The sequence below is a fragment of the Micromys minutus genome (genome assembly GCF_963924665.1).
Source record: "Micromys minutus genome assembly, chromosome: 1".
Taxonomy (NCBI): domain Eukaryota; kingdom Metazoa; phylum Chordata; class Mammalia; order Rodentia; family Muridae; genus Micromys; species Micromys minutus.
The window spans coordinates 253,537,915-253,563,797 of NC_137969.1; the positions used below are offsets into that span (position 1 = coordinate 253,537,915).

The following is a 25,883-nucleotide window of genomic DNA, read 5'->3' on the forward strand; positions in this document are numbered from 1 at the left end:
TTAGGGACCTGTGAGGACAGTGACACAGAAACAGGCTTGCTGGTGGGCCGAGTGGCCCACGGGTGGTCTTATGCGCACCCACACTCTTCTCTTGCAGGTGGTAGAAGTAGGGCACTTCTGGGGGTACAGGATCGACGAAAGGAATGCAGAGCTGCTGAAACAGCTGACTGCTGAGATAAACCGCCTAGAGCTGGTCCCTCTGCCTGTCCACCCCCATCCGGACTTGGTCTGCCTGGCACCTTTCACTGATGACAACAAGGAAAGCTACTTTAGAGCTCAGATTCTTTATGTTTCTGGAAATTCTGCTGAGGTATGTTTTCCTCTTAACAGGAAAGAAAATAAGCCTAGAAAGTTATAGAAAATCTTGGAGATTTACATAAAATCACTAAAGAAATGGCTCAGTGGTTAAGAGCACTGGCTGATTTTATGGAGGACCCAGGTTCAATTCCCAGTACCTACATGGGGGCTCACAACCATATGTAACTCCACACCTGGGGATCTGACATCCTCTTTTGGCCTTGATGGACAGTGTATACATGTGGTGCATATACATATAAAAAAACAGGAAATCTGCCTTGTTAAAGGCAGGAATGAAACATGAAGTGATTCACAGTAGCACACACCTTTAATCCTGACACTTGGGGGGCAATGGCAAGCCTCTGAAATTCAAGGCCAGCCTGGTTTACATGGTGTGTTCCAGAACAGCCAAGGCTACATACATAGAGATATCCTGTTTGGAAGAAACTATAAACAAACAAACCAATGAATAATGAAGCAAGGAAATAGAGTGGGTACTGTAAGAATGGAAATGTGGGAGGCGTGGGAGGCATCTGAGTAGCCTCTACCCACCCTCACCCCAAAAGAAAGTAACAGCCTGATACAAAGCCATGGAAGAGAGCTCTTGACCATTGAAGTGGGTTCTTCACAGTTGATGGCTTCTGGCAGGGGTTGGGAGGGACTCAGGTTCCTTTGAGGGATTACTACTTAGGGATGAACCATGCTCCATTGAGTATCTGGGCAACGCAGATTGGCTGTGAGTTTTTCTTCTTTTTCTTTTGTTTTGAAGGAAGTCACAATGGTGGGGTGTGAACCTGGGAGGACTGGGAAATGAATGTGATTTGGGTGCAGTATATGAAATTTCCAAATAATAAAAGGATTCTAACAGTTTGAATGAGTATATCCTGGGAATTCCCCGAGAATATAAGAACTTTTCTTTGTCTGTGGACTGAGTCCCATGTACATAGTTGTAGAACTAGAGAAGGCCACCACATTTCCACTGTGCTGCAAAGAGAACCTTGTAGAGACTCTCTGTCAGAGTATTTGTTTCCTTTATCTTGTAGGTATTCTTTGTAGACTATGGGAATAGGTCTCATGTAGACCTAGGTCTCCTGAGGGAGATCCCCTGCCAGTTTCTGGAGCTTCCATTTCAGGTAAGGCAGAGAAAAGGCTGGGGAATGAGTGTTGGACACCAAAGAGAAACTGGCTAGCGGTCACCATGGCCAGCTGAGGTCCGTGACAGATGCAGACAGCTCACACTAGTCAAATTTGGTATCTACTCTTAAAAAATTACATCATCGTAGCTTCGCTGCCACATTAGTTTTGGAGAAAATCAGAATGTGTGGAGGATCGGGTAAGAGAAAATTGTTTTAAGTCAGTAGTGCTGTCTTAGCTACTGTTGTGTTGCTAAGAAGAGACCAAGGCCATTTGTAAAGGGAAACATTTGACTGGGGCTGGCTTACCGCATCAGAGGCTCAGTGCCTTAGCATCATGGCAGGGAGGTGTGGTGCAGGAGAAGGAGCTGAGAGCTGCCCCCTGATCTGGAGGCAGAAGAGGTCTGGTGGGAACTTCTAAACCCCACTTCCTCTTTTCCTCTGTCAGGATCACACAAGATTAGAAATCTTCCTAAGCTGTCCAAACAGCTCTACTCCATGGCGCTCAAGTATGCAAACATATGAGCGTATGGGGCCATTCTTACTCAGACCACCACAGCCTCTTCTGATGCTGTTTGCTCGGGCTCTGTCGGCACTAGGTATAGCTTGAGGCCTAGACTGACCTAGACTTGCATACTCCTTCCCAAAGAGCACACTCGGGTTCACTTTAAAATCGTGCAGTGAATGACTGAGGAAGGCTGTCTGTGGTGTTGACACGCCGTCTTCCTGGCACTGGGTGACAGAGGGGAATAAGGATCTCCTGAGCTCAGGACAGCCTGGTCTGCATAGTGAGTTGCAAGCCAGCCACTGTAGTGAGATTCTCCAGAACAAATAAATACATAATTTTAAAAATAAAAAAGAAGTGAAACCATACTTATTTAGCTTTCAGGACTTTTCTCTTTTCTTTTTCACCAAAAATTTTTATTGGAAATTCTTTGCATTTACATTTTAGATATTATCCCTTTCCCACAACCCCCTTCCCTCCCCCTCCCATTGCTTCCACGAAGATGCTCCCTCTCCCAACCACCCTTTTCCACCTCAGCACCTTGGCTTCCCCTACACTGGGAAAATGATCTTCGATGAACCAAAGATCTCTCCTTCCATTGATGCCAGTCTATGCTATCCTCTGCTACATATGCAACTGGAGCCATGGGTCTCTTGATGCATACTCATTGGTTGGTGTTTTAGTCCCTGGGAGCTGTGGTGTTTCAGGACTTTTCTAGGAATGCTGAATAACGTCACATTTCAGGAAAATTTATCATTAGTGTTTTGTCCATTTATGAAATGTTTCAGAGTACTTTTTCTTCTGCCCCAGGCTTTGGAATTCAAGATTTGCAAAATGCGACCATCAGCAAAGTCTCTTATCTGTGGAGAACACTGGAGCGGGGGTGCCAATGGGCGGTTCGCTGCCCTGGTCAGCGGCTGTCCTCTCCTGGTGAAGGTGTTCTCCATCGTACACAGTGTCCTGCACGTGGATGTGTACCGATCCTCGGGGGCCCAGGATGCCATCAACATCAGAGACGTTCTCATCAGGGAGGGCTATGCTGAGCTTGCAGAGGAGTCCTATGAGTCAAAAGTATGAGCCTTGTCCTTTGTGGAGCATGTGTGCCGGCAGGGCTGGGCCAGGCTGGGGGTACTGGGGACAGCACTGTTCTTCCTTTGTTTAGTGTTGCTTATGTGTGTGTGTGCATCAGGACTGGTCACTGTGTGTTGGAGAACAATTAGGGGCATCCCCTCTCTCAGGAGTTATTATTCCCCTAGTTCTCTATGCAGAGGTGGGGCCTGTGAGCTTCTCTTCCCACTCCAGTGTGTCAGTGGTGTGGTCGATACTCAGGTCTTCTCTGGGCAGCAGTATCGTCAAGGCTTCCTGCTTGTGGCTTCCCTTTCATTTCTAGAAGTTGCAACCTTAAAGCAGATTTTCTGGTCCTCTGGTCTTCTGTTCCATCTCCACAATGTTCCCTGCACCTAAGTGGGGGGGGGGTGCCACAGATGCACCAGCTGAGCTGATGACTTCTCTGCATTCTGACCAGTCGTTTCCTTCTAGCATGACCTGTCGATTGCAAAGAGGAGCCTTGTCGATGAGATGCCAGGGCGATAGTTACCTGTAGGTCTGTGACTTAGAATGAACTTAGGGCATATACTGGTTTAATGACGCACTGGAAACCTGACTGGACTGGTGAGGGAATGGCATCAGGACAGACACATGTTCAGAGAAGGTGTGGTCAGACAGGGTGTGGTGTGCACACTTGGATGGAGTAGCACCAACTACCACAGCAACAACAGGGAACGTCAGCACAGCCCCAGAGGAGTTAGTCTCAGTAGGATGTCTCTCCGGCTGCAGATGCCCAGGAGGAGGAAGCTGCTTTTAGTTTGCACATACATTGGGTAGTTGTTTGTAGACACTAGATTTTGCACACGTTAGACTGAGACCAGAAGAGGACATTGCAGGTGTTCAGTTGGTCTCTCACTAACTATAGGACATTGGCTAGGTTTCCAGTACCAGACATTCGTTCCTTCCTGTTAAGTGGGCCTTAAGTCCAGTTAGCTATTGATTACCACTAAGCTATGACTTATAAAGCAGCTGCTTTTAGTGTGTGTTAGTTCTTTTCTTAAAAAACAAAATCCAAAACCAGTTCCTTTTCTAAAATCTTTCTATGTTGTAAAATGTAGTCAGTCATTTTTGGTCACTTTTGGTTGCATTTTAAATGAACTTGGTGAAACAGTGTTGCTGCATTCTCAAGACATCCAAGTAGGAATAGGATTATATCTGAGATGTTCTCATGCGAGGTTTGTATTTTTGATTTCATTCTTGCCTTTGACACAAACATTTCTTGTTCTGATCAGCAAAGCTATGAAGTCCTCAAGGGTTTCTTTGCTAAGTCAGTGGATACCATGCCGGATGGCTCTGTGTCCTCGCCTACGAAGGACGACGAGAAGCATCTCATCCGAATTCTGCTGGAGAGCTTTGCTTCCAATCGGCTGGGTGCTCCAAGCTGCAAGGTGAGCTGGTCAAACGCATCTTCGACCTTGCTCGTTCCTCATGGTTTGCCCTGGTGGGTTGCCGCTGTAGTCATGTCTTTTCCTTCTGCCTGTGGTTTCCTCTTGAGTCTTCTCTCTTGCTCCTTCCTCCTCCTCCTCCTCCTCCTCCTCCCTTTCTCTCTCTAGTCTGTTGTGCCAGGGATCAACTTGCTAGACAAGCACTCTACTTTGCCTGTTTCTTTAGTGCAAAATTCCTTTTTTCCTTTTTTTCCTTTTTCTTTTGAGACAGTCTTGTCAGGTGGCTCAAGTGGGTCTTGAATCCTTATCCTCCTGCCTCAGTTTTCTGAGTGCTGAGAGGATAGGTATGTGCTACCAACCACACTTTGAAATAATTATAAAGCATGAGCTGACTTTGGGACTGACACACTTTATACTGAGTGGCACATTGTATGGTAACATACATGCTCTGTATGCAGGCTGTTCTCCATGGGCCCTTTAACCCTTATGAGCTGAAGTGTCACAGTCTGACCAGAATATCCAAGTTCAGGTATGACTAAATTAATTTTCCTATGAAATATATTCTGTTTCTTTATCTGTAGAGCTCATGAGAGACTTACCTGACTTTGTACATAAGCTGCAAGACTGTTCTCACACGTCCCCAACACCCTCCTTCCCTGAAAACAGTGCACAGTTTTGCATTTCCTCTGTTTTGTTACAGCTGACACTCAGCAGGGCATGAGTTCCCTCTGTACCTGGGCTGCTGGGCCTTGTTTGCTAGGAAGCAGGGGAACAGATGCAGTTGTCATTTTCACTAACACCATATGTTGAATGGTGACAGTGGTCTTGACAGGGGCCTGGGATACGTGGAAGCACCAGGGGGTCCTAGCTGTACTTCAAAAGCCACACTTGAGGCTTTCCAGAGCCTTCTAAGTTCCAAAAGCCACAGGGTATTTGCTGTGGTATAGTGTGGGGCACAGAGGGTGAGGATTGGTAGGTTCCAGCGATGACAGCAGGACTAGATTGGAGAAGTAGTGTTTGTGTGAGCTTAGAGTAAGCTACGTACAGTGGGGACTTGGGTGGGGAGAAGGGGTTGCAGTTACATAAGTGTCATTTCAAGAAAGTCCAAACATAGTTGAAAAGCTTTAGCCTTGTGATTTTTGTAAGGACCACTCTAGGCAAACACTAGAAGAATTCTCTCTAAATTCTTCTGGGTTAGCAATAGGTGTCCTGATAGTAATGCAGAGGCTCTGGCCTGTGCAGCCCTTTTGAGTGGTCTTCAAGAGGCCTGCATGCATAGGACGTCTGTGAAGAGTATGCTGACTTCTTGGTAAGAGCAGGTCTGTGAGACTGGTTCTCAGTGTAACCTGAAGCCAGAGAAGAGGTGCAGACACCAGCATCTTCATAAGCACTTTCAGAAATGGGACAGTTAGAGGCAGTGGTGGCAGATGAGAAGCTCACAGCCATCTCTGCTCAGGCAGTGGGGTGGTGAGGCAGGCTGGATGGGTCACACCAAGGCCACTCTGCCAGAAGGCAGGCAGAGGCTTCAAGTGTAGACAGCAAGGGTAGGAAGGCAGGTTTGAGAGCTGATGTAGATGGTGCCTAAGGGTAAGGACAGGAAGGGCACGAACTGACTCTAAGAGGAGCCCAGGGCCTGTGCCACCCTCTCCTAAGTTCGTGGGCTGGCATGCTCCATTACCTGGCCAGTGGGGCAACAGCCTGTGCCCTGCTGCTTCTTCCCAGATGTGTGTGGATTGAGAAGGAGAGCATCAATTCTGTCGTCATCAGTGACAGCCCTGCCGACCTGCACCACAGGATGCTGGTTGCAGCTTCGCTCTCAGTTAATGAGACTGGTAATGGGATGGCTTCTGTTCTTCATTGTCTCTCCTCCTTGACCTGAAATTAATGGTGAATTCATGCATGTGTGTTCACTCTTTCAGCTGTTGTCTCTTTTAAGAAAATGTGTGTGTGTGTGTATGTGTGTGTGACAGAAACCCATGGAAGTCAGAAGAGGTATCAGTTCACCTAGAACTGGAGTTATAGATGATTATGAGCCATCTTGTAGGTGCTGGGAAACGAACCTGGGTCCTGTGCCAGAGCAGTCAGCACGCTCTCCAACAGAGCCATCTCTCCAACTCTCATTAAGCTATTTTCTGAGTGCAGTGGCTAATGCAAATTTAAGAAACAATGTATGACTACTGTTTATTTATACATGGATATGGGAATTAAATGATTATTGTTTCTTCATGCCTGTCTACAAAGTTCTTGGCTCTAGGAAAATCCTGGTAAGATCTAACAAGAGACTGAAGAAAAGAGGAGCTCAGTGGGCTATCTCTTCAGGGATGAATGCCTAAGCATGGTCATGAGTCTGTGTGTAGGATGCACAGGAGCCAAGGGCAGGACCCCGGTGGTCAGCTGTGTGGAGTGACCGTAAGCTGTGTGTTGTGCTGGTTCTCTACCATGTGGCAGGGTCTACCATGCTCCTGAGAGAGACCTCCCTGATGCCTCACATCCCAGGCCTCCCAGCACTCCTCAGCATGCTGTTTGCACCAGTGATGGAGCTAAGGTAGGTGTGGGCTTCCTTTTGTCTGTATGCGGGCTTTAGCACAGAGAGAAGAAGCTAGGTGGGGAAAAGAGCAGAAAGCAGCCATCGAGGCGTCTGGCTGTGGCCCATCCTGCCCTGGTTCACCTTGTGCTTCAGTGATTCTGCACTGCGTATTGTTCACGGCCCCTGACTTAGGAGACTTCAGCTTCTTAAGGTCTAGTTTCATGGTGATGCCAACGTAACAGTTGATGAGTTTCTCTGGTTAGTAATGCTGGCAAGCTCCAGGCTGCTGTGGTGGGTGGTCCTGAGTGTCATGACCAACACACCACTGTGTGCTGTGGTATTTAGAAGGCCCACTATAATTAGCATTTTTCAGCTAGGATGCTGCTGTCATTTAGGTCTGGAGTGTGTACCACAAGCTCAGCACTGTTCTGGGAGATTATGGAGCCTTCGGAACACGAGGCGTGGATGGTGGGGATAAGATCACTGGAGCCAGGCCTGTGCAGACAGTGCCAGCTTCTGCTCTGGCCTCCTTTCTCTGCTTCCTGCCTGCTGCAGTGTGAACACCCAGCTGCCACTCTCCCTGTCTTTACCGGAAGAGGACCTGAGATCCCTTGAAAATGACCCTGGATAACCTCTCTAGCTCAGGAACAGCCTCCCTCGCTCAGCATTTTCTCACAGTGACAAGAAGACTTACTAACACACAGGCCTGTCAGGTGTGAACCCTCTGTCAAGAGAGGAGCATCAGTTCTTAGATGCTGACTTATCCAAAGAGCAGCATTACAGGCTGTCTTGGGGTTTGAATGCTGTGAAGAGACACCATGACTAAGGCAACTCTTATAAAGAGAAACTGCAGCTGGCTTACAGTTTTAGAGGTTTGCTCCATTACCATCATGGCAGGAAACATGCTAGCATCCAGGCAGACATGATGCTGGAGAAGGATCTGAGAGTTTTATATCTTGATCCACGAGCAGCAGAAGGGCACTGTATACCACACTGGGCGTAGCTTGAGCATAGAAGATCTCAAAGCCCACGCCCACAGTGACACACTTCCTCCAACAAGGCCACACTCCTATCCTGATAATGCCACTTCCTAAGGGCCAAGCATCCAAACCCCTAAGTCTATGGGAACCATATCTATTCAAAACACCTTGATTAATTAATTAAAACTAGAAAAACAACATGTGACATGAAATTAGAAACATGGAATAGTAAATAAAAGTGACATCCTGTTGCCTACAGGCTATGAATGAGAGTTGAAGCTTTCTGGTGGCTAGTTGCCAGTGAGGACCCCTGTCAGCCTTTCTCCCATGGGAACTAGGAAGCAAAGAGGTGAACTACTCATTAGACCATAGCTCCATCCAGCATAGGTTTTCCCTCAGAGACTTCAGTACAGAGACCTGCGTGGTGAGAAGGCCACTGCTGGGCTTTATGTCAGCATCAACGGCTTCATGGCATTCTCAGTGAGTGAGGCACAGCACCTTTGGTCACTGTCTTACTCAAGGTTACAGTTGCTGAGATGAAACCTGGGAACTTCCACATCACTATGCGTCACTGGAAGAAGTCAGAACAGGAACTCAAACAGGGCAGGACCCTAGAACCAGGAGCTGAAGCAGAGGCCATGCACAAATGGTGCTTGCTGGCTTGCTTCCCCTGGCTTACTCAGCCTGCTTTGTTCTAGAACCCAGGACCACAAGCCCAGGGATGGCACCACCCACCATGGGCTGGATTCATCCCCATCAGTCACTAAATGAGAAAATGCCCTATAGCTGGACCATGGAGGCATTTTCTCAGTTGAGAGTCCCTCCTCTCTGGTGACTTCAGCTGTGACAAGTTGACATAAAACCATCCAGGACAGTTCCTCTGACGATATGGTTGGGAAAACAGCTGGAGGATGACACACAGCTCAGTGTCAGAGTCTTGAGCCCATGCATGCGACTCTGTTCTGGGGCCTGTGGTGCAGCAGGAAATTAGGATGAGACGGGCAGAGCACAGCCACCCAAGACCGAGGGAAAGGAGGGGCTGGGTCCCGGTTCTCTTCAATCAAGAACATGCTTTCAGAGACCCAGATCTCTCGTGCCAGTCCCGCCTCCCATAGTACAACAGCAGCAAACTAAACTTTACAGGGTCTCTGGGGGAGACTTGGGACTCAGTGAGCTGAGGGCATTGGTTTTACCATATTAGTACATAAATACCATATTAACACGGAATTCAGGCATGATGACACGCACCTGTAAAGCATAAGAATTGAGAGGCTGATGCAGGAGGGTTATGAGTTCAGGGCTAGCCTTAAGCTGGATAGCAATTTTCAGGCTGGTCTGGGTTATTGGGCAAGGTCCTCTCTCAAACAAACAAACTGAAATGTATGTATGTGTATGTCACTACATTTGAACAACCTGGGGGGATCCGGTGCCGTACTGTTCTAATAAAACTGATAAATAGTGGCTGGAGAAATGGCTCAGCTGTTAAGAGCATCAGCTTCTTTTCCAGAGGTCCTCAGTTCAATTCCTAGCAACCACATGGTGGCTCATAGCCATCTGTAATGGGATCCAATGCCTTCTTCTGGCATGCAGGTGTAAACAAAGATAGAAAACTCGTACATAAAATAAATAAATAATACATTTTAAAAAGAAACTTGATAATCACTCCTGGTTTTTTATTACCTTTGTTCTAAAAAGGGTTTATATAAATTGAAATCATAATAAATTACACTAATAATGTAGAAGCATGCAAAATTTAAAGAAACATATTTTTCCTTTTTTATTGGATATATTTTATTTCATTTCAAATGTTACCCCTTTCCCAATTGCCCCCCATAAATCCCCTACCCTATTCCTCCTCCCCCTGCTTCTATGAGGGTGCCCCCTCCCACCCCTCCTGCCTCCCGACCCTGACATTCCCCTACCCTAGGGCATAGAACCTTGGCAGGAACAAGGACTTCTCCTCCCATTGATGTCCAATAAGGCCATCCTCTGCTACATATGCAGCTGGAGCCATGGGTCCGTCCATTTCTACTCTTTGGATAATGGGTTAGTCTCTAGGAGCTCTGGTTGGGTGGTATTGTTCTTCTTATAGGGTTGCAAACCCCTTCAGCTCCTTCAATCCTTTTTCTAACTCCTCCATTGGGGACCCCGTTCTCAGTTCAATGGTTGGCTGTGAGCATCTGCCTCTGTATTTGTCATGATTTGGCAGAGCCTTTCAAGAGACAGCTATATCAGGCTCCTGTCAGCATGCACTTCTTGGCATCAGCAATATTGTCTGGGTTTGGTGGATGTATATGAGTTGGATCTCCAGGTGGGGCAGTATCTGGATAGTCTTTGCTTCAGTCTTTGCTTCAAACTTTTTCTCTGTATTTCCTCCTGTGGATATTTTTGTTCCCCCATCTAAGAAGGAATGAAGCACCTGCACTATGGTCTTCTTTCTTCTTGAGCTTCATGTGGTCTGTAAATTGTATCTTGAGTGTTCTGAGCTTTTGGGCTAATATCCACTTATCAGTGAGTGCATACCATGTGGCTTTTTTGTTTGTTTTTTGTTTTGGGGGGGGTGAGTGGTGTGTGTGTGTGTGTGTGTGTGTGTGTGTGTGTGTGTGTAAGTAATTGGGTTACCTCACCACTCAGGATATTTTCTAGTTCCATCTATTTGCCTAAAAATTTCATGAAGTCATTATTTTTAGTAGCTGAGTAGTTCTCTGTTGTACCCACTCCTCTGTTGTATCCATTCCTCTGTTGATGGTTCCTCTGTTGAAGGGCATTTGGGTTCTTTCCAGTTTCTGGCTATTATAAATAAGGCTGCTATGAACATAGTGGAGAGAAACATTATTTTTAATTTTTAGTGCATTTAAGGAAAATATTTTTACTTATATTTATATAAATTTATTTTCTATTATGCATATGTGTTTTTGCCATCAGTCATGTATGTACACCATGTGCAAACCTGGCGTCAGACAAGGTCAGAAGAAGATGTAAGATGCCCTGGAACTGGAGTGAAAATTGTAGCCATGTGCATGTTAGGGACAGAACTCAGGTCCTTTGCAGGAACAGTAAATGCTCTTAACTACTGCGCCATCTCTCCAACCCACTGTATTGCGTTTATATATATTTTGCATGTGTGTGTCACAGTGTACATGTGGGGGTCAGTGGACAGCTTGTCGGAATTTGTTTTTTCCTTCCATCATGTGGGTTTCTGGGATTGAACTCAGGTCATCAGGGTTGGCAGCATGTGCCTTTGCACAGTCGTCTTGCTGGACCTAAGAAATGCTTCTGTGACTGTTTTATAAAGCAGATAACTCAAATCCTAGCTTACAAGTCTGAATTCAAGTGTCTGGTCCTTACGTTTGCATATACACAGGACCCCCTTCACTCTTATTAAGCTGATGAAGATTTCTCATTTCCTCATCTGCCCCAGAGAGAATTAATAGTCTAGCATTAAAGATGAGAGAGATGGTTCCATGGTTAAGAGACTGGCTACTTTTCTGTAGGTTCCTAGCACCAACATGACAGCTCACAAACATCTGTAACTCCTTCTGTTACAGACGAGGGCACCAGACATGCATGTGGTACACAGACACACAGGCAAAACCCATAGACATAAAATAAAAATTTTTACAAAAAACCCAACATTGTTAATATGAGTTGAAGTTTTAAAAACAAAGTCTGAATCATCTGATTTTAACAAATAGAGACCGAGGAACCAGATGCTGGTGCGGAGATCTTCTTCATCAACTGACACTTCTCTACACCGTCCTCAACCCTCTTCCACCTGCAAGTCCCTCCTTTCTACTTCCTGTGCATCTCTCTGTCCATCCTTCTGACTTCTCTTACTCCAGTTCTTTCCTATGTTCATTCCCAGTTGCTTGTTCCACTCTTGACCTGTGGTTGACTTTATTTAATCCTGTTTACAACTAACAGAAAGCTCTTAGATTACAGGTATGTGCTAGGACCACAACTAGAAACAGGTTTTCCTAGTAGACAGTCTCACAGTGTGATCAACTGTCCTACAACAATGAATACTTAAATTCTCTTCCTTGTAGTGATCATTAATCTATATTTCTGTGTAAAAACTGAGGAATCACATAACTTAGTGACAGTCCTAGCACTAGAAAAGACACCAAGTAATGTTACCTGTTACATATCTAACCTTGAAACAGTAGCTTGGCTTAACTTCCTTAAATTCCTTTCAGAGTTGACCGTGATGGAAAATGTTACACTGGGGTTCTTTGTGGTTTGGGATGGAATTCAACTACAGCGGCCCCTATACTGCCAGAGCATGACATTGAGCTGGCCTTTGATGTGTGCTTCAACATGGAGGACATCGTTGAGGTAAGTGTGGCACACTTGTCATGGATTCTTCCCTCCCATTTGCTTTTGCGCCCATGTGACTTAGTGTCCACCACAGGCTGTGTGTGGTGATACATTTGCCTGCTTCCCAAGGTGACCTCTGCCTGCACCGAAGGACCACTTCTTATCTGGCTTGTTCTGGGTACTCGATGGGTCACACTTTCCTCCCCTTCACTGTCTCCTGGTGCATGGGCCTCACTATGATCCCCTCCTTGCTAGTAACCTAAGGAGGAGGGGCAACCAACTTGCCCCCACTCGGCCTGGAGAGCAGCCACCAATGGGTCTGTAGCTGTACCACACTGCTGAGTCTGCCTGTGCATCCAGGGCCAACTTTAGGAGTGTGCCAATCAAGTGAGCAGGTGCTAATTAAAAATGTTTATTATTCTGCTTTTTTTTCATTTCCTTATTCTAGCAATTGATGTCCATTTGCATTTACAAAAAATGAAAACTGACCTTTCTCTAAAAGAACCTTGAGAAATGCAACTCTAGGGCTTTTCTCAGAAGTTCCATGATGCAGTTGACCAGCTGTGTGAAGGCTGGGAGGGAGGAGTTGAGTCACAGCATCCTAACTCCTGGGACAGGGGCTGGCAGTGTCCTCAGCTTTTCCTGTTGTCAGCGTCCCCTTTACCTTCATGTGGAAAGACTTACGATGACCAGAGGGGAGGCTCCATCGTTGAGAGGCGTAGCCACTCTTAAAAGGATTCCTTTGATCACAGACTTAACTGCAAAATAGAGAACAAACATTCTAGAAACAATAGGTCCCGTGTGTAAATTGGGGTTTGGTGCAAGGCTTGTGGGTATATACCAGAGGTTCTATCTATGAAGGGTAAATTGGCTCTGCAAACGATCCTGGTAGGACCACGAAGAAAAGCTGCATACTAGGCAAAGGCGCCTATCTCATGCCTAATTGTATCCATAGTACATTAGCCTGTCTCGGAGTCGGTAATAAAACAAACAGCCAAGTAAAAACAGGATGGAAATGAACACATGAGAGGCTGTGCCACACCTTATCCGTGAGCCTATGGTAACCATTTTCATTCAAACCATCACACTTAGCCTGCTTTTTTATAGAGTCCAGGACCCCCAGTCCAGTGATGGAACCACCTAGGGTGAGCCAGGCCCTCCCTGATAATCACTAATTAAGAAAATGCCCTATGGCTTTTGGATCTTATGGAGGCATTTTCTCAGGTGAGGGTCCCAGCTTTCAGAAGACTAGCTGGTATGTCCAGTTGACATAAGACCAGCCAGAGCTGACCTCTTGTCAACTTGACACACAAATACATCACTATTAAGCCACATCTTTCATTCCTTATTCATTCCCAAGAACTCATATTAGAAATGTAAATAATTTTAAAACTTCCACAGTCTTAACATTCAAAACACACAAAAATTTCGATTTCTTTAAACTCTCTAATCTCTCTCAAAATCCAAAATCTCTTTAAAAAGGTCAAAGTACTTTTAGCTGTGGGTTTCTGTAAAAATCAAAATTAAATTAAATACCTTCTTCAACAGGGAAGAACCAGGGCACATTCATAAGCTAAACCAAGCAAAACCAAACTCCAACAGTGTAAGTAATCAGTGTCCAATTATCTGGGGTTCACTCCCAATCTCCTGGCCTCCAAGGACCTTGAGTCACTGTCCAGCTCCGCCCTCTGCAGCTCACACAGCATGGCTTCTGGGCTCTGGCCGGCTCACTCCAGTGCTGCTCTTGGTGCTCACTCGTGAAACTGGCATCTGCAAAACTCTGGGGTTTTCCTCTACAACTGGGGCTGCGCCTTTACCAACGGCTTCTCCTGGCTGCCAGCAGTGCCAAGCCTCAGCAGTTCTTTATGAACCTTCAAGCTCTCAAAACCAGCTCCATACAGGTGACATTCTATGTCTGAACATTCTTACCTTCCAAGCTCCCACAGAACATCCCATTGAGCTCTCAACACAGGCCAGGAGAGGCCACTGATGAAGGTACAGCCTCAGTGACACTTGAAGACCCAGGACAAAAAAGGTCAGGCAAAGAAGTTGCAGCAGAAGACCCCAACATTTTGCAGATGCCAGCACCATGGGTGAGCCCCAAGAGCAGCAGCAGCAGTGGAGTGGAGCCAATCTGAGCTTAGAAGACAAGCTCTGTGAGCTGCAGAGGGCGGAGCTGGACAGATGACTCAAGGTCCTTGGAGGGGCTCAGAAGATTGCAATGAATCTCAGATAACTTTGGCCCAAATCTCCAATCCTTCCATAGTTCTCTCTGAAACATAGATCTGTCACAGTAATACCCCACTCCTGGTACCAACTACTGCTGTGACAAAACACCATGACCAAAAGCAAGCTGGGGACGAAAGGGTTTATCTGACTTACACTTCCACATCGCTGTTCATCAAAGGAATTCAGGACAGAAACTCAAGCAGGCACCTGGAGGCAGGAGTTGATGCAGAGGCCATAGAGGTTGCTGCTTACTGGCTTGCTTCTCATGGCTACTTTCTTAGAGGACCCAGGACCACCAACCCAGGGATCACACCACCCACAATAGGCTGGGCCCTCACCCATCAATCACAAATTAAGAAAATGCTTTACAGTTAGATCTTATGGAGACTTTAGTTGAGGTTTCCTTCTTTCAGATAACTCTAGTTTGGGTGTCAGATTAACATAAGCCTAGCCAGCACAGAGTGTGTTCGAGCCTACTGAGAAGACATTCTGCACAGGAAGCAGATGAGCGGTTGCCAGGAGGCAGGGAACTGAATAACTGCAAGGAGTGGGTGGGGCACCTAGGAGCTTGACATTAAAGGAGATGAAGGCAGAGGACACACAGAATGCATTTGCCCCACCTCTAAGTGTCCCCATTAAAAGAGTAGGCTTTTAATGTCTGACATGCCCACCACACAGGGTGACAGGTCTCCCAGCATGGGGGGAAGACGTGTGGAAAGGGACAGTAAGCATGGCTATTGCAACTGTCACACATACTCATGTCAAGGGGGTAAAGAGAGCAGGAGCTTGGAAGGGGGTGGAGGAGGAAGAAGCTGCACATGAACTTCCTGTGGTTGGTAGCTTTGGGGTTAGGGAGGCACAAGTCAGCAGGTCTGAAGCCGTTTTTCCCTATTACTGGGTTGGTTATATAAGGAGATGTGGCTTTGGGAACCATTGTTTTTCTAAGGAGAGGAGTTACAAATAAGCAAGTATGGCTAGCATGGCCCCTGGGGTCCTGGATTAGAGCCTGAGATGCCAGTGTGAACTCATAGAACGTGTAGGGCCAGGGAAGTAGAAAACAGCTGCAGGTCTGTACAAATGGCCTCCTGTCCACAAGGAATGTTCAGCTCTGGGAGAGCTACTGAGAAGTAACTCCTCTGGGGCAACAAACACGGGTGACATTCGGCTTGTTTTCTAGTGGAATTGCCCAAGTTGGGAACCAGACCTCCTTGGAGAAACTACTTAGTCTAGGAGTAGAGCAGGAAATGTAGGTGCCCAGAGCATCCCCTAGCACCAGGAAGGAGGGCTGCTTCTGAGGCACAGGGAAGAGCCAGGGAGAGGGAAAGCTACGCCAGTGAGTAGAGCTGAACAGTGACATACTGCATTTACAAATATGAACGTAAATATATTATAACCCAGAGTTTAAAATATCCATATATCTAGGAAGAAAAATGATTGAATAATTAGTTGGGGGAAAAGCAGTTCAAGCTGGTTCTATGGGTCTCTGAGGACAAAGGAACCTTGATGAGCTAGGAGTAGGGAAGCTGGGCCTGTAGAGTCTACAGCTAAGCACCAAGGCCACATTCTCTGGTGCAGGTCGGCCACCTGTGGTGTGTGAGGAGAGGACAGGGTCTCCCTTCTGGACAATGACAAACTCAAATTAGGTAGCTTCAAAATCCCCAACCTCTAAGTTTCCAAATTCTCATAAAGCAAGAAAAGGCTGGAAAGCTATCCTACAGCACAGAAGGCATGGTAAGTTCAGTGTGGCTCTTGGACCGGGGTCCTAGAGGAGAAATGGGATGCTAAGAGAAAATGGGTCCAACCTAAGACTCCAGACTCTTAGCAGTGTCCCAGCGTTGGTTTCTTAGCTGTAACAAACGTAGGAGAGATTGGATGTGAGCCTCCAGGGCTGATCACTCTTCATGTCCTTTCTGTTGTTTGTACTAGTTCTCTAGACTCTTGACTGGTGCTCATCACACAACACAGGGTGAACACTGTGGCCTGTTTGCTGTGGAATGAAATGCAGCTTTATGTAGTCACATGGTATGTCCCTACTCATTTGCAGATTAATATTCTCAGGGCTGCTATCAACAAGCTAGTGTGTGATGGACCAAATGGATCCAAGTATCTTGGGCCTGAAAGAATTGCTCAGCTGCAGGAGAATGCACGTCAGAAACTTCTAGGGTAAGTATGGAGACATACTGCTAAGGTATATACACTAGGCAATATACAACGTGTGTGTGTGTGTGTGTGTGTGTGTGTGTGTGTGTGTGTGTTTCCATAGGAAGCTGTAAATTTTCAAGATCTGTGAAGAATTGAGTTGGAATTTTGAAAGGGATTGCACTGAATTCATAGTTTACTTTTGGTAAGATGGCCACATGTTTGGTTACAAGAGATCTTTCCATCTGCTGAAACCTTCTTCAGTTTCTTTTTCATACAAGTCTTTTTTACTTGCTTGTTTAAAGTTACTCCAGGTAATTTGTTTGAAGCTATTGTGAAAGGTATTTCCCTTCTTTCTCAGATCATTTGTCATTTGTGTATATAGGAGGGCCACTAATTTTTGTGAGTTAATTTTGTATAAAGCTATTTACTTGAAAGTGTTTATTCACTGTAGAAATTTCCCAGGGGAGTTTTTAGGGTCATTTGAGTATACTATCATATCTACAAATAAAGATACTTTGACTTCTTTTTTTCCAATTTGTACCCCCTTGATCTCCTTCAGTTGTGGTATTTCTCTAGCTAAGAGTACTACAACAACTAGGTTTGGAAAGAGTGAACAACCCGTCTCCTTTTCCTCCTTGATTTTAGTAGAACTTTGAGTTTCTCTCCCTTTAAGTTGATGCTGTCTGCGGTGTGCTGTAAGCTGCCTTTATTGTGTTGAGGTGTCTCTTGTATCTCTGATCTCTCCAGGACTTTTACCATGAAGGGTTGTTGAATTTTGTCAAAGGTTTTTTCTGCATCTAATGAGACGATCATTTTTTTTTTTGTCTTTTAGTGTGTTTATATGGCAGATTACATTTATTGGTTTAAGTATGTTGATCTATACCTGCTTCTCTGTGATGAAACTTGCTTGATCATGGTTAATGATTTTTTTAATGTGTTCTTAAATTCAGTTTGCAAGTATTTTATTATTTTTTCATTTATGTTCTTAAGGGAAATTGGTCTGTGATTCTCTTTCTTTTTTGAGTCTTTATGTGGTTTGGGTATCACAGTGATGGTGGCTTGTGAAATGCACTGGATAGTGTCCATTCTGTCTCTGTTTGTGGGGTAACTGAGGAATGTTGGCATTGCTCGTTGAACGTCTGTTAGAATTCTGCCTCCCCAAAAAACATGTGGCCCTGGCCTGGTTTTGGTTGGAATGTTTTAATGATTACTTCTATTTCACTAAGGATTATAGGTCTGTTTAAATTGCTTTATCTGATCTTGATTTAACTTTGGTAAATGATACCCATCAAGAAAATGACCCATTCATTTTAGATTTTCAGTTTGGTGGAGTTTTGAGTCTCTGGAGTTCCTCCACGTCTGTTTTCATAGCCCCCTCTCCCTTCTGATTTTACTAACTTGGATATTCTTCCTCTGCCTCTAGTTAATTTGGGTAAGAGTTTAGTTTAATCTTTTTAAAAACTTGTTATTGTTTCTCTGTGAGTTTCATATCCTGTACCTCGCCCCTCTCATCTCCCTGTCTCCTCATATCTGCTCTTTGTCCTTGCAGCCTCCCCTCAAAATAAAACTAAAGACTACACACACAAACACACAAAACACCAAAGCATAGAAAAATCTCACTTATCTTCAGGATTCTTTTTCAAAGAGCCGACTCTGTGTTTCATTGATTGATTGTATTTTTGGTGTTGTTTCTGTGAGTTTACGGATCTCAGGCCTGAGTTTAATCATTTCTGTTTCTTTTGGTTGTAATCTTTTGTTGTTGTTGTAGAGTTTTCAGCTGTGCAGTTAAGTTGCTGCAATTGTTCTGCTGTTTTGGTTTTTGTTTGTTTTGTTTTTAAGATAGGGTAACTAGCCCTGGCTGACCTACGACTCTGCAGACCAGGCTGTCTTTGAACTCCCAGAGATCCACCTGCCTCTGCCTCCTGAGTGCTGGGGTTAAAGGTTGCACACCGTGCCCAGCTTCCTCTTTGATTGCTTTTTTTCAGTGTAGTCACTTAGTGCTGTGAACGTGCACCTTGGCGCAGCCTGCATCGTGTCCCCAGGCTTGGGCGTGCTCTGCATGCATTTCCACTCAGTTCTAGAAAGTCTTTCATTTCTGCCTTGACCCATTTTTCGTGTACAGAGTGGTTCAGTTTCCATACGTTTGAGGCTTCCCACTTTTCTGCTGTTGAAATCCAGTTCTAACCTGTGGTGGTCTGATAGGATGCAGGAGCTTATCTCATTTTCTTGTACCGTCGAGACTTTTTATTGGTTGCTTTTTGTCCGAATATGTTGTCAGTTTTGGAGAAAGTTCCATGAGGTGCAGAGAACAAGGTATATTTTTTATGATTGTGTAAAAATGTTTGTAAATATCTGTTAGGTTCACTTGGCTTATAGTTTTACTTAGCTTCAACATTTCTCTGTTTAGTTTTGTCTGGATGACCAATCGATTGGCAAGAGTTACGGTATTGAAGTCTCCCTCTGTTTATGTGTGAGGGTCAATATGTGATTTAAGCTACTGAAGTATTTGCTTTACAAATATGGCTGCCCTTGTGTTTGAGGCACAGATATTCAGAATTGCAGTTTGCCTACCTGCTTTCCTAGCAAGCGGGGCCTGTGTCTCAGCTGCTTTCTCATAGAGCCCAGGACCACCAGCCCAGGGATGGCACTGCCCACTGCAGCCTTGAGCCCTCCTCTCACCAACCATTAATTTAAAAAAAAAATGCCCTTCAGCCAGATCTGATGGAGACATTTTCTTAATGTATGTTCCTCCTTCCAAACAGCTCTAGTGTGTCAGGTTGACATAAACTAGCAACACACACACATGCATGTATACACACTAAAACCCTGTATTTATGTCTGTGCCCAGTGTCCCCTAATTAACCCTGCTGGGACGGCACGGCGGTGCCAGCCACAGTCTTCTACCTGCCTGCCTGTCTGAATGGTATAGGGCCTGGCAGATGGTGCACACACCTTCAATCCCAGCACTCCGGAGAAGATGCCAGCCTGGTCCACAGCTCCATGACAGCCAGGGTATACAGAGAAATCCTGTTCCCTGCTCAAAACCTATGGTCCAGGATCTGGTATACTTACACACTGAAGGGCCCAGAGTGCTCTTGGCCTACACTGTGTGCCTTGGCTGTACTGGCAAACTCCATACCACAAGGAGGATGGGTTCTTCTGTGTCCAAATCACAGAGGCGTTTGCAGGCCAAATTACACAAACTACTCAAGGGACCCACTGGCCATGCAAACTGATACCTGCCCCCAAGCCGGCTTTCTCTCTTCCTTTCTGCAAGAGGGAATCTTTATTCCAATTAGTTCTTATATTTTTATTAATTACTCCAAGATGCCACCGGTGTCTGGGTGCCCAGACTTAGGCTCCTAAGATAGACCACAGATGCCACCTGCTCTAGGAATACTTTAAATGGAATTGTGCTGATACTGGAACAACTCTAAAACTAGTGAATCGTGGCATGTGAGCCACACCTCAGTGAACTTTGTAGAACCCCAAGTTTCTCCTGCCCTTGAGCTGCAGCTCGTGCCCCACCATAGCTAGGCACCCACAGTTCCTCTGCAGCTGTGCCCCTGCCTTCTCTGGGAGGGTCTCGTGGGTCTGTGAGTTTGCGTCTTACTTGGTGTCTCTGAGCTCCATGCACTTTGCTCCTTTACTGGCCCCGTCTGTGTTCCGCTGTGCGCACTGCCTCCCAGCCATCCACTGTGTCTGGAGATGGGTGGTGTGAGCAGTTACTAAAGACAGCCCTGGACTCTCTTCCTGTGACTGACCTGTGCTTCACCTCATCAGTGGACAGCAAGGGATGGGTTTGGTAGGTCTTCTTGGTAGGTTTGTGGTAATTAAAAACTTCGTTTTAATTTTTAAAAATAAGCACAAATTTTTGTCTGTGTGCATTTCTGTGTACCACATGCATGCAGTGCCTAGGAAGGTTCAGAAAAGGCACTAGATCCCCCAAACTAAAATTACAGTGTTTGTGAGCTGCCATGGAGGGGCTAAAACAAAACCCAGGTCCTCTGGAAAACCAGCCAGAGCTCTTAACCACTGAGCCATTTCTCCATCCCTGAATTATTCTTAAAAACTAATGTAAAAATATTTATACCTGGTGCTCTAGCATTCATTATGTAAATGAGGGTGGCCTTGAAGTCATAGCAATCCTTCTGCCTCAGTCTCCCAAACACTGGGGCTACAGGCATGGACTACCTACCATACCTGGCTTTTCATTAAATCGTTAAAGATGGCTCAGCAGGTGCTTGCCATTCAACTTGAACCATTCGTGAGAGTTGTTCTGTGGCCTCCAAATGGATGCTGTGTGGTTTTTCATGTGTTCACACATACAATAATGTTAAAAGTTTTAAATGGCTACCCTGTGTTTAAAGAAAGTATCTTTGTATTTGCACATGTGAGCTTCCAGTTTCTTCTCATCCCCAAAGCACCAGGCTGGTCTGAGCTGTTATATGTGCTGTTACTTGGTGCTGTGCGGTGACACATCACTGTGGTTTTAATGCCCACTTCTTAGTGGGTAGTGATGTTGTCTGCTCGTCTTTGGATTGCAGAAATACTTTTTAAATTTTAGACAGAAAGCTTCTATCCATAAATGTTACCTCTGGCCCTCAGTTGGATGGTTGTTTTTTTGTTTTGTTTTTAAGTTAATGCACTGTATTTTTGTTTGAGTTAGAGTCTTGCTGTATATGCTGGTGTGATGAACTCTTAATTCTCTGCCTCAGCCTCCCACATGCTAGGATTTATTGACTGTCATTTTTTTTATTATATTATGGACATGAGTCTCGCTGCCTTGCCTGCTGTGGATACCAGGCAGCATTGTCTTCCTGTTGTGTGGTCTTTGGCTGTGGCTGTTGTTTGGATTCTTTGCCTCGTGTCTACATCATCATCAGTTGGTTTAGTCTGCACAGAAAACCTCACTGGGATGGGACGGTGTTTGGTGAATTAGGGGATGTTTGCAATCATAATGGTAAAGCAGGGCTGTTGGATGGTCAGTCATTTCTTTGTTGTGCATGTGTTCACGTATGTGTGTACCTTTCGTGTGTGTATGTGTGTGTGTGTGTGTGCGCGTGTGTGTGTGTGTGTGTGTGTGTGTGCGCGTGTGTGAGTGTGTGTATGTGTGTGTGCATGTGTGTGTGAGTGTGTGTATGTGTGTGTGCATGTGTGTGTGAGTGTGTGTATGTGTGTGTGAGTGTGTGCGTGCTGTAGCATCAGAGCCCAGCCTCAGGCTGATACTTCCTCCCCTCCTGAGGCAGACTCTCTTGACCCTTCCTCTGCCAGGCTTGCTTGCGATGCAGTAAATACTAAATGGATGGCTTATCCCTTTATCGCCCCCTGTGGTCTCACTGGAGGACGAGGACGCCGCTCCAGTGTGGAGTCAAGCACACAGACTCTGTCACTGTCTGCAAGCCATACTCTTCACGAGGTTCCCTTCCCAGGCGCTTCACTCTGCCTGCCCTGTTGTTTCTGTCCCTGGTGGATACAGCCGTCCCTCTGTGTTCCTTTCCTCCACCGCCCGGCACAAACAAGACTCCAAAGCCCAATTGGTTTTTCATGTATTAAATTCTCAATCCACAAACCCTCTACACAATAAGATTACATCTAGTGGACAAATATACAAACTGTCCTTCTATATGAGATAAAAACACCTATAGAATCCCTTAAAATCTTCATATCTACCTAGCGCCAGTTAAGTCCCCCTGGATCCTGATCACCCTTCTAGAGCTCCATCCTGATTTCTCCCCTTCCTCTCTGCCCCCTGCCTCTATTTCTGCTCCTCGACCTTTACTCTGCCTCTCTCTTGTCCAGTCATGTGTCACCTTAAGGTGAGTCTACACGCTGGCTCAGTGCAGGTGAGCGGGACCGCACACCCAGCTCCCATGACCCCTGAGGATTTCAACCCGTTTCATGCCCGCACAGCAAGTGCTGTATCCACGACATCTCCAGCCCCTCTCTTTCCTCAGTACACTGCTTTAGTTGTCAGTGGGCAGACCCTGGACTTCTGCATAATTATTTTTGAGTATGTTTAGTCCCTTGATAACACTGTGAATAAAGTTGGTTTAGTTTTGATTTGTTCATTTCTATAAAATGATTACATACAGATCTTAACATGGCTGGTTAGTTTTAGTGGGATTTCAGGATTTCCTACATACAACATCATTATTATTGTTATGAAATATTTCTTTCTGTCTCCAGCAGTAGTGTTTCAAGGTCTGTTTTGTCTGATGCTGGCATAGCTACTCGTGCCCCCTGGGTTGATATTTGCACTGTGTAATTCTACTTGTAACCTATTCACTTTAAGACACTAACTGACATTTTTTAAAATCTATTAACTGTCTTGTTTGACAGTTTTACAAATATATAGTATAATCTGTTTGTGCTCACTATTCCCCCCCTCCTTCCACACCACTGCAGTTTTGTCTCCCCCCACCACACCAGCCCCCACCAGCCCCATCCCCTCTGATTTCAACCAGGGCTGTTTGTGTAACTGCATGGTTGGAACGGTCACCCCGAGCCTGACGGCCCACTGCTGAGGACTCAGCTAACAGTGACTGCCCGGGGGGGGGGGGGGCGGGCATGGGGGCGGGCATGACGCCCCAGGATCATGATTGACTTGGCGGCCTCTTGTGCAGGCCGCTGCCCCTGCTGTGAGATCATTGGAAGAGCCCTGTAGGGCCCTGAAGATAGAGCCTCACAGCTCTTCTCCCCATTTCCCCACAACGTTTTCTGAGCCTTAGAAGGTTGTGGTGTGGATGTCCTGTTAGTGGGAGCACTCGGCTCTGCCCTGTTTCTGCTCATGAAGATGTTACGCATCTATCTATTCTGTATACTTTGTTCAGAGTCTCCGAGCAGTGGCTCCTTCATACAGCCAATGCCCTGCTCTCCAACGTGGGGATGGCTTTTCTTCACGTCCTGTAGACTGTGCCTTTCACATCATATTTTATCTTTTAAAAGGAATATCTGGGAAATTTCAATTGTTTTACTTTATTCTCATAGAGTTGCTATTTTTATATTGTTTTCCATTTTACAGCTAATTCATTCACTGACTTTTGTTTGATCTCATAGTTTTTTATTCAGTTGTTTATTTTATTTTTAGTTGTTTCCATCAGGTTTTGTCTTTCTGTGTAGTATGCTGTAATTCTGTGAATGTATCTGTCCTGTGTACTGACCCCTCACCTGCTCACTAGATGCGTGTCTGCCTCTTCTTCTGAGCACAGCCATGTGCTCCTGTCTCCTAATCAGCATGTCTCCTAAGTTTCTTGTTGAAAAACATTTTAGGTGATGAATATAATTATCTGTTATGTTCTAGTTCTTTGTTTTTAAATGAACTATAAATTGAATGTTATAACTGTTGGGATTCTGTAAACCCCACCCCTCAGTTACCTGGCAATAGCCACGTATGCTCTGCCCCAGTGGCCTGACACTATAAAAGTAGCTGCTCGCCCCTCCTCTCTCTCTTGCTCTCTCCCCTTACCCCTCCTCTACTCCTCCCCCCCACCCTGTGCTCATGGCCAGCCTCTACTCCTCTACTCTATTCCTCTCTTCTCTCTCTCTCTCTCTCTCTCTCTGCCTCTACTACCCTCTTAACTTCCTCATGACCTAAATAAACTCTATTCTGTACTACAACGTTGTATGGTTGGTCCCTGGGGGGAAGAGATTCCCAAAATGCCCCCCAGAGGCATCCCCCTTGCCTCCAGGCCTCACCACACCTCCATGGGCCATACCCCCCCCCACCTTCATCCTTTTTCTAACATTGGTGCTGAAACCTGGGACGTCATCTTTTAACAATTAACTATATGAATTCTGATACTTTGAAAACCTATCATAGTTTTAATTCTGGTATATTTATAGTCTTTAAGTACACATACACATTTTTAAAAAGATCATCCTACTGGTTTTGAGTGCTAATGAAGAATTAAAACAATTAGGAGACTGAGGCAGGGGATGAGACGTTTGAGACCAGCCTGGACTATGTGGCAAATCTGAGGCCAACTTGAGCTACAAAGCAAAGCCTTATCTTAAAAACAGTGCAAAAATAAGCCAGCAGCAAAACCTCTGGTTTTCTTTTAAATTTTAGCTTGTTCTGTCGGTTGAAACCTCGAGAGAAGATCACTCCTCAGTGGTACGAGAGGCCCTACGAGTGGAACCAGGTACGAGGGACTGGGTGCCTGCAGGCAGGAGGGGCCTGGGCTTGGACAAGGACAGCAGGGGTGATGCGAGCAGAGGAGGCAGCCATGGAGCAGACAGCCATTTCTGAGTGGCATCCTCTGTGTAGCCCTGGAAGGAGGCAAGCCTCTGGGAAAGGCAAGTGTGAGCTCCTTCGGGCCACCAGTAACTGTTGAACACTGCTTTGCCATCCCTGCCCACGTCCTCCCACCCGCCTTTGTTTTGGTGGCTGGGTGTTCTGTGTCTGCCAGGCAGTCATAGCAGGAGAGCCTCTGACCCGCTGCATTGTTCTGGGGGCTGGACTTCCGAGATGATATGCCACAGGACTGGCTCTAGTGCGTGTTTGTGAGCACCAGGAAGCTCTCGGGTGTCTTTTGTAAAGGTGTTAGCCTCGGTAAAGGTTATCCTGGTATTAAACACCAGTTTTGAACTGTTTGATCGGGGCAGCAAAATGGTTTAGCTTGATATGTCACTTGGAGCCAAGTGGTGAAAGGAGAGATCCATCGGTCTCAGGTTGTCCTCTAACCTCACACATGTGCTGTGGCACACACACACATGCATGTACATACACAAATGAAACTTTTAAAACCCTACAATGTGTATTGAAATAGATGATCAGATATGTGGGGTGGATTATGAAAGTCTTACACATCCATATCTGTGAGCACATAATTTTCTGAATTTGGTGTCTAGACAGGTTTCGTCCAGAGCCTGACTTGCTTCTCTTCTCTGCATGATTAGGTGGATCCAAGGCTGGTCATGGAGCAGGCTGAGCAGGCGGGCAGCCACGGGAGGAGCACTTCCCTGTACCAGCTGCACACGCCTGTGGTCCTCAGCCCCTGACCGGTTCCTCTCCAGCTGCCCTGTGGGCAGTGGCAGAGGTGTGCTCCAGCCTTCCCGCAGCTAGCTGCCTTCATCCCTGCCGCCCCCAGGGGCTTCTCCATCTTGCTGCCTTTGCTCAGAGTGGAGAGTGGTCTTTCTGTTTCGGGTGGGAAAAATCTGAAAGTCTAGACTTTTAAAGAAATGTGGGTCATGGTATTAAATACCTTGCAAAAAGTTGTTCTGAAAGAAGATTTTGTTTTGGAAAAAGCTATATCCTTC

General features: G+C 45.8%; 1 protein-coding gene across 1 annotated transcript in view; it reads left to right on the top strand.

Moving 5' to 3' along the window:
* The window catches only part of TDRD9 (tudor domain containing 9), a gene marked incomplete at both ends in the record, with an annotated part of 90,458 nt that extends 64,833 nt beyond the window's left edge, over positions 1-25,625 (top strand). Inside the window, 11 exons of the mRNA XM_080941058.1 lie at positions 98-310; positions 1,341-1,430; positions 2,746-3,006; positions 4,275-4,430; positions 4,886-4,956; positions 6,150-6,259; positions 6,876-6,972; positions 12,131-12,269; positions 16,525-16,643; positions 24,694-24,766; positions 25,524-25,625. Of these exons, the coding sequence (XP_080797184.1) occupies positions 98-310; positions 1,341-1,430; positions 2,746-3,006; positions 4,275-4,430; positions 4,886-4,956; positions 6,150-6,259; positions 6,876-6,972; positions 12,131-12,269; positions 16,525-16,643; positions 24,694-24,766; positions 25,524-25,625 (1,431 nt within the window). The remainder of the gene's footprint in view (positions 1-97; positions 311-1,340; positions 1,431-2,745; positions 3,007-4,274; positions 4,431-4,885; positions 4,957-6,149; positions 6,260-6,875; positions 6,973-12,130; positions 12,270-16,524; positions 16,644-24,693; positions 24,767-25,523) is intronic.
* Between the last annotated feature and the right edge of the window lie 258 nt (positions 25,626-25,883).